The sequence below is a fragment of the Tachysurus fulvidraco genome, chromosome 25 (assembly GCF_022655615.1).
Source record: "Tachysurus fulvidraco isolate hzauxx_2018 chromosome 25, HZAU_PFXX_2.0, whole genome shotgun sequence".
Classification (NCBI taxonomy): domain Eukaryota; kingdom Metazoa; phylum Chordata; class Actinopteri; order Siluriformes; family Bagridae; genus Tachysurus; species Tachysurus fulvidraco.
In genome coordinates, this window is record NC_062542.1 from 4146866 (window position 1) to 4166868 (window position 20003).

Genomic DNA, 20003 nt, shown 5'->3' on the forward strand with positions numbered 1-20003 from the left:
AGATACACAGACAAACACACACAGATACACAAACGCACACAGATACACAGACAAACGCACACAGATACACAGACAAACACACACAGATACACAGACAAACACACACAGATACACAGACAAACACACACACACACACAGAGATACGCATACATAGACACACACACAGATACACACATACAGAGACACACACACACACATATACACACACACACACATACATAGACACACACACATACATAGACACACACACATACATAGACACACACACATACATAGACACACACACACACACATAGACACACACACACACACAGACACACACACACACACACACACATAGACACACACACACACACATAGACACACACACATACATAGACACACACACATAGACACACACACATAGACACACACACATAGACACACACACATAGACACACACACAGACACACACACGCATACATAGACACACACACGCATACATAGACACACACACGCATACATAGACACACACACGCATACATAGACACACACACGCATACATAGACACACACACGCATACATAGACACACACACGCATACATAGACACACACACGCATACATAGACACACACACGCATACATAGACACACACACACACACACACACACACATACATAGACACACACACACACACACACACATACATAGACACACACACACACACACACACACATACATAGACACACACACACACACACACACACACACACAGACACACACACACACAGACACACACACAGACACACAGACACACAGACACACACACACATACAGACACATACATAGACACACACACATACATAGACACACACACACACATAGACACACACACACACAGACACACACACATACATAGACACACACACATACATAGACACACACACATACATAGACACACACACATACATAGACACACACACATACATAGACACACACACACACATACATAGACACACACACATACATCGACACACACACATACATAGACACACAAAAACACACAAACACATACATACACACACAATAGAGCAATGAGCATTTTAGATCAATGAGCATTGTTTTATTCCACAGGAGTGAGATATCATGTGGTTAAACACTACATGTCTGTGATTTATTTTAAAACAGTTCTCTAATTTAAATATTATTTCTATTCAATTTCGATTTTATGTTCAGAAATCTGAACATAAACATGTATTAAAAGAACTGACTGCCCTGTGGAGTAAATCTATTTAACCACGTCCATAATGAATCCACAAAACGTAAAGAAAAGTGCGAGAATGTTGCTTAAGGGTAATAAGATGCGAGGGGGAGGGGGTGGGGGGTATATATTTGTGTGAAACAGTTCGATTTGATTTTGTTTATACCGACTCGCCTTAGGGCGTTAAATTTAATTTACCGCTTTATTGAATTTAGACGCTTGCGATTCAATTGGCTCAGAACGATTCGGAATCAAATCAAATCGGTTCACAAACACACACCACAGAGATGAAAGGGTCAGAGTGACGGAAGCGGCAGCAATTCTAACGTCCGCCTGGTGAAGGTGAAGCGAGTCGAAGTGAGAATCATTACTCTGCGTGTGGGCCGTAACTCACCCTTGATTTCCTTGGTGAATCGAACCCTTTGGGAATCGGTTAAGGTCTTGGGTTGCTCGTCGATGTTGCGGATGTCCAGAACCTCACACATGAACTCGATGACGGGTTGGGCTTTGTAGAAAGCCGTGGCTGACACTGGAAATGAAAAAAAGAGAAGAAATGATTTTTAAAAATCTGAAAATGCTAAACCACAGTTTATATCACGATTGAGGTACAGTAATCCCGCCATTCAAGTTTCGCGGTTCAAGTCTCACGGTTCAAGTCTCGCGGTTCAAGTCTCGCTGCCTCAGTTCATCGCTGATTTTTCATAAATATTCATCGAAAAACAAAAATAAAAACGTTTCCCAGGATGCCAGACAAAGAGAGAAACTCTCTCAGAGGCTTTGTACATACCCGCGGGCACTCAGACAAGGCACGTGATTGGTTCTCGGTGTGAGATCTGAGCTGATTGGCTGCGCATCATCGCATCCTCTCCCAGCTTCTTCCCTTGTTGTATCTCGCCACTCTCGTTCACGCTGTCAACTGTGTCTCGCGTATTGTGTTCGAAATTAACTTTTCGTTAAGCCCTTACAATGCCTCCTAAGGGCCGTGCCCCTGCGAAAGATTCCTCTAGTGAGCCCAAGAGGAAGAGGAAGATGATGACCATCAATGAAAAGGTCAAACTTAGAGCCAATCCTACTTCGCAAATTTCCACCTATCGCGAGGGGTTCCGGTCCCCATTAACCGCCATAAACTTGGGATCGCTGTATTTTATAAATTAGTATGTTTTTTTCTCTCACAGTTTCTCCTGAAGACTTTATCATAACGGAACACTTGCTAGGCTTTGTGTAATATTCTGTTCTGCAGATCGAAGAGTTACTTAGATACGTTTACGCAAGGCGACGATTTACTGCCCATAAAAACGTTTGAGAAACAACGTTAAAAGGACAGGAAATAGCAGCCGGAAACTTTACCGACGAATAGCCCCGCCCACTTTTATTGACGTTAGCCAGCCGTTAGAGTGAAAGTAACCGACTTACGCTTCAAACTCTATCTGCAAGACCAATAGAAACTTAATTACAGAGCAGAATTAGGTTCCTTGCGCTTTTAAAGAGTGTTAGCATGTCACATGATGCGTTCTAAGACCGTCGAACATCGACCGTCAAATCACGATCGCAGAATTTAATCACCGAAACAGAAAAAGCTTGGATTAATAAAGCACATGGCATAGTAAATGATCACAAAAGATGACAACTATGTTATCATACCGTCAATGTTAAGCATCATCTTCCACATGGCCGGTCGTACAGACTGATGGAAGCCGAACCAGACCTCACGTCCTCCTCCCAGGGGATGGTAGTACCCTTCAGGGGGGGAGAAGAAGGAGCGGCCCACCGGAGTGTACCTGAGGTGGGAGAAAAATGGAAGAAATGGTTTAACGGACTATTCTAAAGTTCGTTATACTTCCTTAAACCAATATTTTTTATCAATGCTAAATGTATCTCCATCTTTCTATACAGACAAAGTTTGAAGGCTTTGTTATTGAGACACGTTACAATACAGGGCAGAGAAATTCTCTCTCAGCATATCCCAGCTTTTGGACATTGGGGTCTGAGCACAGGGGCAACTATGATACAGCACTCTGGAGCAGAGAGAGTTAAGGGCCCTGCTGTAGGGCCCAACAGTGATGAGGCTTGAACTGTACACTGTTTAACCGTTCAGAGATGTCTGTGAAACTCAATCTGATCTCATGTACCTCATGGACGCCAGGTGTCTCATGGCCACATCCAGAGCCTGGACCGAATCCAGCGGGACCTGGAGCCGCCCGCTCACCAGCGTCTCCTGCAGCAGCCTCCATGACACCTTCGCCAGCCAGCGGATCGACACCTTAAAGATCCGGTCTTTCCCTTCACCCGGAATGGTCACCTCGAAGTCCACCTGGGATACGACGTATAACAGGGTCTGAACATTTCGTGGCGTGATTTGAGGCTGAAAGACCTTGCAGGCTGTGACTGACCTTCTCGCTCCCTATAGGAAGAGCCAGGACCGTGTAGATGTTCTTCTTGCCGTCGTATACCGGCTTGCGGTCGCCGAAGAGCTGTGGTTTGAAATGCTGTACCATGTACTCCACCACTTCCCTGTACAGGGTTGGGATTAAAACACAAAGGAATGAGATTGATAATAACAGCCATCCTTTTATGTAGATAAACAAGATATGAATTCACTCACTGATAGGATTATAACAAGAACGGTGCACTTATTTACAAACGAGCATGACACGGGCGTTCCTACCTGTTGACTCGGCGAGGACACTTGTCAGGTTTGATGTCCACCTCGTAGTGGTAGACGTCCATCTTGGGGATCTCCACCTCAAAGTAGTTGGCCAGCAGCTTGATGGGCTTCCCGACGGTGCCCATGCCTGGCCTCCGGGGAGCCTGGAAGACATTCTGCAGGGGCGGGGGGTACAGCCCCATGGGCACTAATCGATAAAGAGTGAAAAAAAACCAGAAAAACCAATCAATCACAATCAGGAACGAGACGGAATTCTCGAGCACCAGAAGTCCGGGCGTTGAAGCTCGCTTAATTAACAGACCAAATACTGAAGCAAATCAGTATTAAGCGTTAAGGAATACGTGTCAATCACAAGGAATTGACACCGTTTTTCTTCTTCTTTCATCCGTGCAATTAAATCAGCGAGTCTGATGCGCTTGTGCATGTTAATAAAGTTACCATGAAATAAATGAAGTAAACATTATATATGTTACTAAAAGGGGAAAGTTATACTTTCTCTCATAAATCCTGATTATCATTCATTCATTCATTCATTCATTTTCTACCGCTTATCCGAACTTCTCGGGTCACGGGGAGCCTGTGCCTATCTCAGGCGTCATCGGGCATCGAGGCAGGATACACCCTGGACGGAGTGCCAACCCATCACAGGGCACACACACACTCTCATTCACTCATTCACTCACACACTACGGACAATTTTCCAGAGATGCCAATCAACCTACCATGCATGTCTTTGGACCGGGGGAGGAAACCGGAGTACCCGGAGGAAACCCCCGAGGCACGGGGAGAACATGCAAACTCCACACACACAAGGTGGAGGCAGGAATCGAACCCCCAACCCTGGAGGTGTGAGGTGAACGTGCTAACCACTAAGCCACCATGCCCCCCCCATCCTGATTATCTTGCTATTCTAAAATCCTGATACACCGCAACGTGGTTAGATTTGTTTTCAATACAAAATAAACGTCTCGTGTCTCGTGTCTCGTATCCAGGCTTTGGTGTACCGTCTCATGCCGAAACACGACACGTCATGAGATGCCATCACCTCTGAGAGAGTGATGAGGAGCGAGAGAAGAGGGTATGAACAGGGATGAGATCACACACATTACTGAAAGAAAGGAAGAGAGGAAAAAAAAAGAGATGTAGAGATTATGTTAGCGTACCGGTAAAAGGATGAGATCATCGTTACAGCATTACGCTTCATTACAGATGAGAGTAACGAGAAAGAGCGTCAGATTAAGAGCAGGGAGAGAAAAGGGAGATGATGAGGAGAAGTGAGAAGGAATCAGGAGAGACGGGAATAAACGTGCGGCGTAAAACGAAGAGCGCGTGGACGTGGGGACAAAAGACAGACAGGGGAACAAAGACATGACGGACAGATGGGGAGAAGGAAGGGGTCAGAAAAGCAAGAGGAATAGCATTTAGAACGAGGAAGTGGTTTTTAAACAATGTTTTGATGTTTAAGCCAATCAGTTAAAGATAAACAAAGAACAACTGTCCAATCAGGATTCTGCACCATTTTCAGTGCCCCCCCCCATTACTATAGTCAGAAAGTTTTTGCATGCTAACAAATTAAGCCACAACATTGAGCTCACGTCTCTTGTTTTGCTCATAAAATGCTTTTCGTTTACAATTTTTTTCAACATGATTCCATTCTTTCGTTAGTGCAAAATTCTATTAGTGCAAAACTCTACAAAATATTGAGACTTTGGAATGGAATAAGGTTCAAGTTTAATGATCACAGGTCACAGCACATTTCCATACGTATATTTAAGATTTTTGTAAAACTTTCCTCAAAATTCATGTAAATAACAATCATGTAAATATTTAACACAATAATGTCTTCCAATATTAGAAACTATTACAATATAAATTAATCAGAAACGGTCCATATCTTCAACCTCTACTGAGCAGTAGACTGTTGGGCATTATTCAGTGTTGGGCAGTGTTGGGTGACGTTGGGCAGTGTTGGGTGACGTTGGGCGGCGTTGGGTGACGTTGGGCGGCGTTGGGCGACGTTGGGCGACGTTGGGCGGCGTTGGGCGGCGCTGGGCGGCGTTGGGCGGCGCTGGGCGGCGTTGGGCGGCAGTGTGCGCCGTTGGGCGGGGTTGGGCAGTGTTGGCCGGGGTTGGGCAGTGTTGGCCGGGGTTGGGCAGTGTTGGCCGGGGTTGGGCAGTGTTGGCCGGGGTTGGGCAGTGTTGGCCGGGGTTGGGCAGTGTTGGCCGGCGTTGGGCAGTGTTGGCCGGGGTTGGGCAGTGTTGGCCGGGGTTGGGCAGTGTTGGCCGGGGTTGGGCAGTGTTGGCCGGGGTTGGGCAGTGTTGGCCGGGGTTGGGCAGTGTTGGCCGGCGTTGGGCAGTGTTGGCCGGCGTTGGGCAGTGTTGGCCGGCGTTGGGCAGTGTGCGGTGTTGGGCAGTTGGCTGGCGTTGGGCAGTGTGCGCCGTTGGGCAGTGTTGGGCAGTGTACAGTGTTGGGCAGTGTACAGTGTTGGGCAGTGTACAGTGTTGGGCAGTGTTGGGCAGTGTACAGTGTTGGGCAGTGTTGGGCAGTGTACAGTGTTGGGCAGTGTACAGTGCTGGGCAGTGTACAGTGCTGGGCAGTGTACAGTGCTGGGCAGTGTTGGGCAGTGTACAGTGTTGGGCAGTGTACAGTGTTGGGCAGTGTTGGGCAGTGTACAGTGCTGGGCAGTGTACAGTGTTGGGCAGTGTACAGTGCTGGGCAGTGTACAGTGTTGGGCAGTGTACAGTGCTGGGCAGTGTTGGGCAGTGTACAGTGTTGGGCAGTGTACAGTGCTGGGCAGTAATTGTAAACTTTCCACTCTGCTCCCAGTTTACTTGACGCATGTCGCACTGGCTACTGGGCTACATTCAGTTTTTGCTATCGCTTCATATTCGCCTTTATAACTGGATTATTACTTCTTTTAACTTCTGTTCCGTTTCCTCCTGTTTGCATGTGTGTTATTCTCCTAAGTCTGAAACAGTTTATCTACAAGACACATTAGACACTGTGTTGGGCTTTAGTCTGTGTTTGGCTTTAACATGACTACCGTCTGCTCCTTCACATCCATCTCACATGCTCAGTGTTGGGCTTTACTCCGTGACGACCTGCATGGGTAGAAGTGTTGGGCTGTACTCAGAGTCTGGCATTAACCCCAACTTTTGTGCCTCCAGGACATATTTTGCTCTGACAAGTTTAAGAACATCTCAAATCTGCTAAAGTTGGGCTGCAACCTTTTTGTGCCCTCAGGTTCTTGTTTGTGCGTACAGTATGCCCTTCTGACAAGTTTAGGAACTTCCCCACACACAGCTACTCTACAGATACAACACAACACACCACTTTCCTTAGCATCTGCTTTCTCAGATCACGAGGTAAAAATTCGAATAATATTCACATTAAAAACACCGAGCCCATCCAAATGATCTGACATTTCTGTCTGGGGGAAAAACCAGGAGTTTGTTTTTACTTTAGCCGAAGCGGTCTCACGGAGGTCAGACGAGTGTTCGTGCGAAGACGGACCTATTTGTGAACTCTTCGAATTAGTGGTGTGAGGCACAGGACGAGCACTGACTCCTGCTTTATTGAATGAGTTGTTTTTTATTTGGTTTTTTTTTTGGTTTTGGAGGGGGGGGGTGTAGGTTCAGGAAAAAGCGAGGGTGTGATGGAAAGAGAGAGAAGGAGTTAGAGAAAGGAGTACGAGCACGAGACTGACGCCCCCACATCACCGACACGGCTCGCACAAACGCAACGCCCCCCTACATACACACACCACATTCCCAGCCTCACCATGGCGACTCCACAGCAACACACATTGTCATGGAGATGAGGCGACCCGCGGGTGTGTGGGGGGTTTAGAGCACTTTTTTTCCGCGCTATCATATTGGGATGGGACCATCAATCTCTCCCAGCACGCCCACTCTATGGTAAAGGATCTGATTTAAAGAAATCTGAAATGTTCAGTCTGCCACCAGGTCAAACACAAACAGGTATATGTGTGTGTGTGTGTGTGTGTGTGTGTGTGTGTGTGTGTTAAGGACTAAGAGATGAAATAGGGATTTTGCAACCACACACACACACACACACACACACACACAGGCCAGAATGAAGGCAGATGGTTGGAGTGAGAGCCAGAGCCACAAGAGTGAGGACAATAGTCCGTCCCTCGTACCCCAACCCCACCCCACCCCACCCCTCTTTAAGAAGCTGAGACGGGGTAGAAGTGGAGGGCAGGAGCAGAAACCCAAGCTCTCATTGGTCCAGTCTTTTGAGTCCAGATGTCTTGCTAATGGGTGTTGCCCCTCGCCTCGCATTCTAACTTCACTTTCACACAGCGAAAGAGCCTTCAGAAACGAACGCTTCGAGGACGGACAGGTGGTCCGTGCAGGGACAGCACACATATTTAACAAGTTACACTCACACTCCATCATCATCATCATCATCATCATCATCATCAATACTTCAGCTGTCTTCATGAAACCTGAATCGGTAGTTCAAGACACTTCGAGGTCCGTTCGTGATACCGGAGACGTTTTTTAACGGGAGTAAAATCCCCGAGCTTGTTTTGGTGTCTAGAGGAAGCAGAAAATGTTTTTCAGTGTGTAATATAATGAAAAGCTGCATTATAACACCTACACCCGTGCGTCACTCGCTGACGTCTCGTTAATAAAAAAAATAAAAAAAAACGGGTTAAAACTATGTTTACTCGAAATTCTCCAAGAACAGTTTTTACATTTTGTCAGAAGCTCGAATCCAGTCCAAGCAATGAGCTGAGCAGTTTTTGGGTAACAGCCTCTGGTGGTAATGATGATGATTTATAACCTGTTATTACATTACGTAGCACATTACGGCTACTATTTCATCCTAATGTCAATGCTGTTGTCCAGCATGCTGCACCGTAGTGGATGTACCTATACGTCTGCATGTGTATGCGCACGTGAACACCGCCATCCTTCTTATCTTGACAGATATTAGCTCCATCAGCCAACTGAGACTAAAACGTCGACGTAGTTCTGCTTCTTTTCAAAAGTAATGGCACACCAAAGCTGATACCGTAAACGTGTCGATCGGTTTTCAATCGGAGTTTGTCTTGTGACGTTTGCCACCTGTCTTTCACACGTCAGAGGTTTTACAAGCATGACACGCGAATGTTATATAGCTGCGAATGTTTCGATTTTCTAAGCCCCGCCCCCTCGGCTCTTCGGGAAACACGTGCTCGGCTTCGTACCGCGAAACATCTCAGCGGCGAGATGTTCCAGTTAAAAAGTTTTTGAGTCAGGTTAGTCAATGAAGCAGATAAACTCGATGTATGTATTTTGTATACAAGAAATATAAAAAGGTTACCAAACAAACAGGGGTTATAGTTGTGAGAAGACGCTATGCTCGTCAAATGGCTGAAAATCGAGACGTGGTTCGTCAGGTTTTAAAGGCAAACTTTTGGTTACAACAAGAAAATCCGTACGACTGAGCTGGAGACGGCTTAAGTCTTTAAAAACACAAACTGATCTTGGATCAGTTAACAATCAGAGACGTTCCTCAGGCTAAGCAGCAAAAACTGGGATGTTTTTGTTTTTTTTTTTAAATCAAATATTGTGAAACATGTTTAGTGAGAACATTTTAACTTACACACACACATGTTAAACGATCACAATTTACAAGTGTTTAATTATATAATGATGTAACTCTATTTCTTGGGTTTTGGACTGACTTCAAAAAGTGATGTGAAGAAATCAAGAGACAAAAGAAAGTTTTGTTTTTATGTTTAGCATACAAACGGGACCTATTTTACTTCAGTAGTACAAACTTCACATTTTAGGCCACGCCTCCCATCGAATTTATGATGCCACACACACACACACACGTTTCAGCTCCTGAATGTTCTACAGCATGCTTTCTCCAAATATATCACATTGTAAACTAAAAGGTTTCAAGCCTTTGAGTACAAAAAAAGGAAATAAATAGGAAACAACACCACACATATCATATCTAATCACTGTCACATCCTTTTGAGTCATTTATACCTTGACAAGACAGCATGCGCTTAGTCTATCTGCTTCTCATTTCTAATCCAAAGGCGTTTTAAGGAGAAACAGACCGACACGGTAAATAATCGTCCGTCTCACCCGTGTTACATCAGCGACTGTATTTCACAATCGTACCTGATGTCATGTTACGTTGTGTTATGGAGGTGTCAGCAAAACAAGCCAAAGTAGATGAGATCTGCGGGGGGGGGGGGGGGGGTGTCACTGATGCACTGCATAGATCTACAGTCTGTGTTGGAAAGAAATCAGCCCCAGCTTCACTTCTCACTTCTTCATAACATGTTATGTGTTTTAGATCTTAACAAACTGATGGTGGTGCTTTTAGACAGGTTTCTGTCTGAGATTCTAAACTTCATTTGTTTGCGAGAAGCAATAAGTATAAGCTTAAATATTGAAATAAACAACTTAATAAATCAGCTTCTTCGTCGATCGAGGTCGTACGAGTTTGGTCATTAGCCGCGCTAGAAGGTCGCCGACCTCACGTTGACGTAAGCAGACTTCCAAACCCACATCTGCCCCGTTTCAAGAGGATCGATTATCCCTTGGGATCTTGCTGAGAAGGTGACGGCGTGGGTGGGAGTGTGTGCACGAGAGGCGTGGTTTAAATACAAGTCAGGGGGATGGGGTGGGACTCTCAGGGCTTCAACTGAACCGTGATTCCCACGACCCCCAACACCAACACAACACCTCAGACTTTTTTTTTTTTTTTTTTTTACAAGTTCTGATTGGCTAGATGTGTTTGGAGATCACTGACTGATGCTTTTATACTTTCAGGACAAAGTAGCATGACTTCCAGGTGCTGGGATGTGACTGAGATGCAGAAACAAAACAAAACAAAACAAAAACAAACAAAGTCCCTTTAGTGGGTGAAAGGCTACACGTGGGGTTTGATTATTTGTGTGAACTGTTCAAGGTAACACCCTAGGAGTGCGCGTGCGTGTGTGTGCGTGTGTGTGTGTGTGAGAGAGAGAGAGAGAGAGAGAGAGAGAGAGAGAGTGTGTGTGTGTGTTTGTGTGATATATCCATGCACTCGCACTACGATCCTCTGTATGTATATACTGTATAAATGATGTGTTATGCATGCATGCATCCCATTATCCCCATAAACACGTTTTGTGTTAATAAACGCCTCTGTGTGTTGACCTACCAGCTCCAGATGGTCCCGGCTCCATCCCATTCACTCAGGTTCTCGGTGGCGAAGCCTGGAAGCGTGTCCGACTCTCAGGCTCCTTCCTTCGGCGTCCTAGCAGCTCTTCTCCCCCCCTTTTTCCTCCTCCTCCTCCTCCTCCAGGCTCGGAGCCCCTCCACAGACCCCCGAACACAAAAGCTCCCCTTCGGCTGCTTTCTTCTTCTCCAAACCTCGGTCTTATTTCCGTTTTTCTTCCTAACGGTGTGTTTATGGTCCTGGTCACCGTTCAAACGCGACTGTCCAGAGGAACAACAACAAAAAAAAACGGCTAAAACAGTCAGTCAGGGAGGGAAGCAGGGAGGCAATCAGTTACCCCCTGAAACACCCTCCCCCTTCATCTCCACCTCCTCCTTCTTCTCCTCCTTCTTCTCCACCTCCTTCTTCTCCTTCTCCAGGCGCTAAAATGTGATCCCCATCATCAGGCTCATTCCCGGTGCTGCTATCTAGTGGTCGGAAGCTTCACCTTCAACTGATTGGATCTATTCATTCATTCATTCCTTCATTCATTCCTTCATTCATTCCTTCATTCATTCATTCATTCATTTGTGATCAAGCTAAATTATTGCCCTGGATGCTAAAATTCGATGACTCGTGTCTCGTGTTCTGTTTTTTTTCTATATTTACCGGTTTTGTATCTGTTTGTTGTCTTAGTCCATGATCTAATAACTTCATGTAATTGCTGCTATAATACTGATGTGTTCATTCCAGTATTTCTGCACATGTAATATTGGTTTAGGGGACACGGTGGCTTAGTGTCCCCTCCAGGGTTGGGGGTTTGATTCCCGTCTCCGCCTTGTGTGTGTGGAGTTTGCATTTTCTCCCCGTGCCTCGGGGGTTTCCTCCGGGTACTCCGGTTTCCTCTCCCGGTCCAAAGACATGCATGGTAGGTTGATTGGCATCTCTGGAAAATTGTCCATAGTGTCTGATTGCATGAGTGAATGAGAGTGTGTGTGTGTCTGTGTGTGTGCCCTGTGATGGGTTGGCACTCCGTCCAGGGTGTATCCGGCCTTGATGCCCAAAGACGCCTGAGATAGGCACAGGCTCCCCGTGACTCGAGAATTTCGGATAAAAAGAAAATGAATGAATGAATAATATTGGTTAAACATACAGTATTTTCACCGGTCAGTGCTGCTTTTGTGTATTGTCTTTTATTTTTTTCAATGTCTTTTGTCCTGCACTGTCTTTTTTGTCTTGTGTCCTGCACTGGCTTTTCTTTTGTCCTGCGCTGTCTTGTCTTTTGTCATGCACTGTCTTTTGTCCTGCACTGTCTTTTTTTCGTCTTGTGTCCTGCACTGTCTTGTCTTTTGTCCTGCGCTGTCTTGTCTTTTGTCTTGCACTGTCTTTTGTCCTGCACTGTCTTTTTTTCGTCTTGTGTCCTGCACTGTCTTGTCTTTTGTCCTGCGCTGTCTTGTCTTTTGTCTGGCACTGTCTTTTGTCCTGCACTGTCTTTTTTTTTTGTCTTGTGTCCTGCACTGTCTTGTCTTTTGTCCTGCACTGTCTTGTCTTTTGTCTCACACTGTTTGCACCAGGTTGCACAGATACACTTTACGTATCTAGGACTAACTTACTAAGTCCTTATCTCTGTCTTTGTGTTATGTAGCACCATGATCCTGGAGAAACGTCTCGTTTCACTGAGTACTGTAACAGCTATAGATGGCTGAAATGACAATACAAGCTTCTTGACTTGACTCATAATAAACAGCCATTACAAATTACAGTCACATTGTCCTAGAAGTGTAAACTCTATTTATTAAAATTGTTTATTTTATTGTGCTGTTATTAACTGGGTATTAAGTGTATGGCACTTACTTAGTGTTCTGTGTTATTGGGCGACTAACATGTTTTTTGTTTTTTTTCCTGAGGCTTGCTAAATTGCACTTGTTACTGCACCTTACTATGTAGGTAAATCACTCTAGATGAGAGAATCTACCAAATGCCATAAATGTAAACTGTAGTACATAAATGTAAATGAGACGCCGACATCACCCACACCAAGGGGCAGTAAACCTAGTGTCACCAATCTATCTGCATGTTTAGTGTGAAGTATAAGGAAGCTCACATGCACAAGAGGAGGACATGTGAAACGCCACACAGACAGAAACCTGAACTCAGGATTGAACCTTGAGCTCGAACTGCAGTCATCATAACAAAATAAAATTAAAGTAAAAACAGTAGCACAGAAAAAAGACCCTGTACTGATGAATTATACCGCAGCTATATATTGAAGATAACTATGACGATTATGATAATGACGATGATCATGATTATTATTATTCATTCATTTTCTACCGCTTTATCCGAACTTCTCGGGTCACGGGGAGCCTGTGCCTATCTCAGGCGTCATCGGGCATCGAGGCAGGATACACCCTGGACGGAGTGCCAACCCATCACAGGGCACACACACACTCTCATTCACTCACACAATCACACACTACGGACAATTTTCCAGAGATGCCAATCAATCTACCATGCATGTCTTTGGACTGGGGGGGGAAACCGGAGTACCCGGAGGAAACCCCCGAGGCACGGGGAGAACATGCAAACTCCACACACACAAGGCGGAGGCGGGAATCGAACCCACAACCCTGGAGGTGTGAGGCGAATGTGCTACCCACTAAGCCACCGTGCCCCATTATTATTATTATTATTATTATTATTATTATTATTATTATTATTATTATTATTATTATTGTATTATATTATTATAATATTATATATTATTTATTTTTTATTGTATTATATTATTATAATATTATATTATTATTGTTATTATTATTATTATTATTATTATTATTATTATTATTATTATTGTATTATATTATTATTATTATATTGTTATCTACACTGAATATCTATTTTTTAAAAATCTAAATATTACTTATAAATCCGCCTCAACCTAAAAAAAATAAAATAAATAAAGCTTAACACATACGTATATCTCACTTTTAATAAGTATTTTACTTTCATTTATTAGTTATTACTATATATTTTGTTCCTGGTTTTAACGTCGTGCAGCGACTGTGTTTCCGGAAACGTCACTTCCTTTCCGATCAGACGCTGACGTCACCCTACCGACAGGTTAGTGAGTTGGAGCTTCTCATATTCGTTTTTAAAAATGTCTGGATATTAAAGCGTGAAACGTGAAGAGATTCGGGCTGTTATTCCTCTACACTGGTCTCAGTGTCGCTCAGTTGTGTTTGTTGGGTTTCTACAAAGCTTTCTGTCCTCTTCAGTCATGTTTGTTAATGAATGATCAACACTGAACTCACTGCTTCTCCATGTTGGAATAAACGTTTCCTCTTTCCAAAATAGTGATCTAGTCTGATCTAGTACCTAGCCTGATCTAGTACCTAGCCTGATCTAGTACCTAGCCTGATCTAGTACCTAGCCTGATCTAGTCTGATCTAGTACCTAGCCTGATCTAGCCCCTAGCCTGATCTAGCCCCTAGCCTGATCTAGCCCCTAGCTTGATCTAGTACCTAGCCTGATCTAGTACCTAGCCTGATCTAGCCTGATCTAGTACCTAGCCTGATCTAGTACCTAGCCTGATCTAGTACCTAGCCTGATCTAGTCTGATCTAGTACCTAGCCTGATCTAGTACCTAGCCTGATCTAGCCTGATCTAGTACCTAGCCTGATCTAGCCCCTAGCCTGATCTAGCCCCTAGCCTGATCTAGCCCCTAGCCTGATCTAGTACCTAGTCTGATCTAGTACCTAGTCTGATCTAGTACCTAGTCTGATCTAGTATCTAGTCTGATCCAGTCTGGTCTAGTCTGATATAGTATTTAGTATCTAGTCTGATCCAGTCTGATCTAGTATCTAGTCTGATCCAGTCTGATCTAGTATCTAGTCTGATCCAGTCTGATCTAGTATCTGGTCTGATCCAGTCTGATCTAGTATCTGGTCTGATCCAGTCTGATCTAGTATCTAGTCTGATCCAGTCTGATCTAGTATCTAGTCTGATCCAGTCTGATCTAGTATCTAGTCTGATCCAGTCTGATCTAGTATCTAGTCTGATCCAGTCTGATCTAGTATCTAGTCTGATCCAGTCTGATCTAGTCTGATCTAGTATGTAGTCTGATCCAGTCTGGTCTGGTCTAGTCTGATCTAGTATGATCCAGTAGGATGTAGTCTGATCTAGTCTGGTGTTCACAAACTGTTTACTGCTATGACAAGTGTTTCTGGTCACAAGAGCCTGGAAAAAAATGATCAGCTTTCTCAGACACCAAGTTATGGTTGCTAGAATGTTCTGGGAATGTTTGTTTTGGTTTTCCAGGAACATGTTCTTTATGTTGAGAGAACATCCAAGGGGTGTGGTAGCCTAGTCGAGGGGAATATTCTCTAGACCGTTAGGTTTATAATACTGAACATTTATTCCTTGTGGGTTTTTTTAATGTTTGTATGTATTAATATAACAAATGCTGACTTTGGTAATCAAAATCGAACATCCTTTAAAAAAGGGGGGGGGGGGGGTTGTGGCCTAATGGTTAGACAGTCTGACTCGTAACCCTAAGGTGATGGGTTCAAGTCCCGGGCCGGCCACGACTGAGGTGCCCTTGAGCAACTGAGAGAGATCCCCGGGTGCCGCAGCATAAATGGCTGCCCACTGCTCTGTGTGTGTGTGTGTGTGTGTGTGTGTGTGTGTGTGTGTGTGTGTGTGTGTGTGTGTGTGTGTGTGTGTGTGTGCACTTTGGATGGGCTAAACGCGGAGAACATATCCTGAGTATTGGTCACCGAACTTAGCCGTACGTCACGTCACTTTCACATTCAAGAGTTGTTATGAAATGGTCCGCAAAAGAAACCAAGGGTTAAACGAAACGCTATCATTTGGGGATTTTTTAAAATATATTTTTTATTGGCGTTGTAGCAATTATAATTAACTCATCATTCAACCCATTTCTCACACTCAGATGTCTTGGATCCGGGAAGGAGAACTAAACCTTCTGGAAAGGTTCTCTGCCAACATCCTAAAGGTAGGTGATGTTATTTACTCTTGTATTATCCTTCTGCTTCCAGTCACGTAACGAGATTTATGGTTCGCTTTATTCAGTCAGTCCATGACATGCGCCTTGAAATGGTGCTGGTTTTATTTATATATATATAATATATATATATATATATATATAATATATATACACATACACAGTACAGACCAAAAGTTTGGACACACTTTCTCATTCAAAGAGAACATTTAGTTCATAACAAAAAAGTGTGAAACAACTGAAAATATGTCATATTCTAGGTTCTTCAAAGTTCTCCACCTTTTACTTTGATTACTGCTTTGCACACTCTTGGCATTCTCTTGATGAGCTTCAAGAGGTCGTCACCTGAAATGGTCTTCCAACAGTCTTGAAGGAGTTCCCAGAGATGCTTAGCACTTGTTGGCCCTTTTGCCTTCACTCTGTGGTCCAGCTCACCCCAAACCATCTCGATCGGGTTCAGGTCCGGTGACTGTGGAGGCCAGGTCATCTGGTGCAGCACCCCATCACTCTCCTTCATGGTCAAATAGCCCTTACACAGCCTGGAGGTGTGTTTGGGGTCATTTTTTTCACACTTTTTTGTTATGTATATAATTCCACATGTGTTAATTCATAGTTTTGATGCCTTCAGTGTGAATCTAAAATTTTCATAGTCATGAAAATAAAGAAAACTCTTTGAATGAGAAGGCGTGTCCAAACTTTTGGTTTGTACTGTGTAATATATATATATATATATATATATATATATATATATATATATATATATATATATATATATATATAAAATGATAAAATCATTTAAATATTTTGTTTAAATTCTGATGTGCTTTTTAATTTAACGCATTAAAAATTCCAAAACGTTGGAATACAAACATTATAAATCTAACATTTAGTTCCTCAATGTGGGACCAACATTAAATCTAATTACACTTGTGGCTCATTTTTTTTGACTGTTTTTTAAGACACGTTTAAAATGGATAAGATAAGATAAGATTAGACTAGAACGTAGCATTTCCTAAAGAAAATGTGAATGTGCTTGCACGTGGCAAGTTACCATCATCGTGCTGAGTGTTTTGATATGTCACATGTCCATGTTGTGCTAAAATTTTGTATTTCGCTAATTTTGGGGGCGGGGCTTCACATGACATCATTTTCCCTCATCGTGCTGAGTGTTTTGATATATGACATGTCCATGTTGTGCTAAATTTTTGATTTCGCTTATTTTGGGGGCGGGGCTACACGTTCTGTCACAGCAGTGAAAAATATATATAAAGAATAAAGACACAATATAATATACAGTATATACAAAAACAAAAATGTATAAAAAGAGTAGTGGTTACACTGAAAGACATATTGTACATAGGTAATATTGTACATTTTTAAAATGCTTTGTTATTGTTTATTATAATAATAACAACGTTTTTAGATTTTATTTCTCTCACCCGTTTTCCTTAACGCTACGCACTTATCGGTTTGCAGGCAGGACCGATGCCCAGACATGTGGCCTTCATTATGGACGGGAACAGACGTTATGCACGTAAGAGACATGTGGAAAGACAAGAAGGACACACTCAGGGCTTCGACAAGCTGGCTGAAGTGAGTTCACTAGCACTTAGTCAAGCGCTTGAGTTCATTTCAACTTTATAGAACTTCTATTACATGAAACTTTGAGATTCTGAAGGACAGCTTGAAAATAAAACACTCCGAGACGCCGGTATCAGAAAATCTTACCTCACATTGTACAGTATCGCATCACCACACTGTTTGATTAGTTTCCTATAACAGCACATGGATTTTATCCCAATGTATAACTCGGTTGCGATGGATTCATGTCATTAATCCTTACAGCATATTTGCATTGTTGTTGGGCCTGAGTTTTTTTTTTGTTGGTTTTTTTTTTTTCTTTTTTCAAAATAAAAGGAAGAAAGAAACGGCCACATTTTTAGGACGTTTGTCACCTCTTAGCCGCGGTGTAAGATTTGAAGAAAAAGAAAAAAACAAAAAAACGATGGTTTCTACCAAAATATCAGCTTGAGCAGATGAATTGTGGAGCTTTATGTATGCAGAACTTCTTCTGCTACTTCTTTCATCTTTTCCCTTCAGGGGTCGCCACGGCGAATCATCTCTCTCTCTCTCTCTCTCTCCACCTATCCCTATCTTCTGCATCCTCAACACTTGCACGCACAAGCTTCAAATCCTCATTAATTACATCCATATACAGTATACCTCCTCTTCGGCCTTCCTCTTTGCCTCTTGCCTGGCAGCTCCATGTCCAACATTCTCCTACCAATATACTCACTCTCCCTTTTCTGAACATGTCCAAACCATCTTAATCTGGCCTCCCTAACTTTGTCTCCCAAACGTCCAACATGAGCTGTCCCTCTCATGTACACGTTCCTAATCCTGTCCAATCTTGTCTCTCCCAAAGAGGACCTCAACATCTTCGGCTCGGCTACCTCTAGCTCTGACTCCTGTCTCTTCTTCAGTGACACTGTCTCTAAACCGTACAGCATGGCCGGTCTCACCACTGTCCTGTACACCTTCTACCTCGATTCTCGCTGATATTTTCCTATCACACAGAACTCCTGACATCTTTCTCCACCCACTCCAACCTGCCTGCACTCGCTTCTTTACCTCTTTCCCACTCTCTCCATTACTCTGGACTGTTGACCCCAAGTACTTAAACTCCTGTACCTTCTTCACCTCTTCACCCCTGTGACCTTACTGTTCCACTTCATTTAGCTGAAAAATTTTCATATCATTTTTTAATCCATTGTTTACACTGATTAAGGTTACAGTATGTTGTATTTAACTCATTGAGAAACCTTCATATTTAATATGTTCAATAATAATAATAATGAGGACGTGATGATCCAGCGGTTAAGGCGCTGGGATCTTGATCAGAAGGTCGGGGTTCGAGTCCACAAGCTGCTGAGCATCAACGTTGGGTCCTTGGGCAAGGTCTTTAAACTCACCTGCTCCAGGGGTGCCGTACCTATGGCTTGACCCTGCACTCTGACCCCATAACCTGGGATATGCGAAAACCCTTTGGGGTAAGTCGTGTCCTAATGGTTAGAGAGTCTGACTAATAATCCTAAGGTTGTGGGTTCGAGTCTCGGGCCGGCCATGACTGAGGTGCACTTGAGCAAGGCACCGAACCCCCTCCAACTGCTCCCCGGGCGCCACAGCATAAATGGCTGCCCACTGCTCCGGGTGTGTGTTCATGGTGTGTGTGTGTTCACTGCTGTGTGTGTGTGTGTGCACTTTGAATGGGTCAAATTCGCAGAGAATGAATTCTGAGTATGGGTCACCGTACTTAGCCGTATGTCACGTCACTTTTTTCGCTTTATCCTGGCAACTAATATTTATTGACGAGTATTAATACAATATTAAATAAATGAATACATTTTTTAAATAATTTTTTTGTATAATTACCACATTGTGTTTGTGTTTTGTTGTGTAGAAGGAAAACTTTCTGAAAAACAAAACCCTTGAGATTCTGAATTAATCCCGTCCTCATAACAGTGTTCAGGTGTAGACGAGTAAAGGTTAAGTGTTTTGAAGGGATCTTCACAATGAGCAGGTTGTGAGTGAATCCTGGGTTGAGCAACATGACAGTCTTTATGATTACTGCAATAAAAAGGAACAAAACTTCATAATCTTTATATATCCTTCGGTTCTGTTCCTCAGACGCTCCGCTGGTGTCTAAACCTGGGCATTCATGAGGTAACGGTGTATGCCTTCAGCATAGAGAACTTCAAACGCTCCAAAGAGGAAGTGGACGGTTTGATGGAGCTGGCTAAAGAGAAGTTCCTCCGGCTACTCGGAGAGCAGTAAGTCTGAATATATGGACACGGTGTGCAATAAATATTGGGGTGAATACTTACATTATTATTTTA

General features: G+C 43.5%; 2 protein-coding genes across 3 annotated transcripts in view; one reads left to right on the top strand and one right to left on the bottom strand.

The window, feature by feature from the left end:
* ago1 (argonaute RISC component 1) overlaps window positions 1-11504 on the bottom strand; it is a 28581-nt gene extending 17077 nt beyond the window's left edge. The window contains exons 1-6 of one of the 2 annotated variants that reach the window (XM_027153840.2): window positions 11085-11502; window positions 3906-4092; window positions 3631-3751; window positions 3370-3551; window positions 2882-3018; window positions 1635-1769 (exon numbers count right to left, since the gene is read on the bottom strand). In XM_027153840.2, coding sequence (XP_027009641.1) covers window positions 1635-1769; window positions 2882-3018; window positions 3370-3551; window positions 3631-3751; window positions 3906-4092; window positions 11085-11109 — 787 coding nt within the window. In that variant the 5' untranslated portion in view covers window positions 11110-11502. Of the gene's footprint in view, window positions 1-1634; window positions 1770-2881; window positions 3019-3369; window positions 3552-3630; window positions 3752-3905; window positions 4093-11084 lie in introns of both variants that reach the window. The other variant, XM_027153841.2, reaches the window with a different exon arrangement.
* Window positions 11505-14144: 2640 nt separating this feature from the next.
* The window catches only part of dhdds (dehydrodolichyl diphosphate synthase), a 16788-nt gene continuing 10929 nt past the window's right edge, over window positions 14145-20003 (top strand). Inside the window, exons 1-4 of the mRNA XM_027153846.2 lie at window positions 14145-14204; window positions 16036-16098; window positions 17584-17700; window positions 19795-19937. Of these exons, the coding sequence (XP_027009647.2) occupies window positions 16036-16098; window positions 17584-17700; window positions 19795-19937 (323 nt within the window). The 5' untranslated portion in view covers window positions 14145-14204. The remainder of the gene's footprint in view (window positions 14205-16035; window positions 16099-17583; window positions 17701-19794; window positions 19938-20003) is intronic.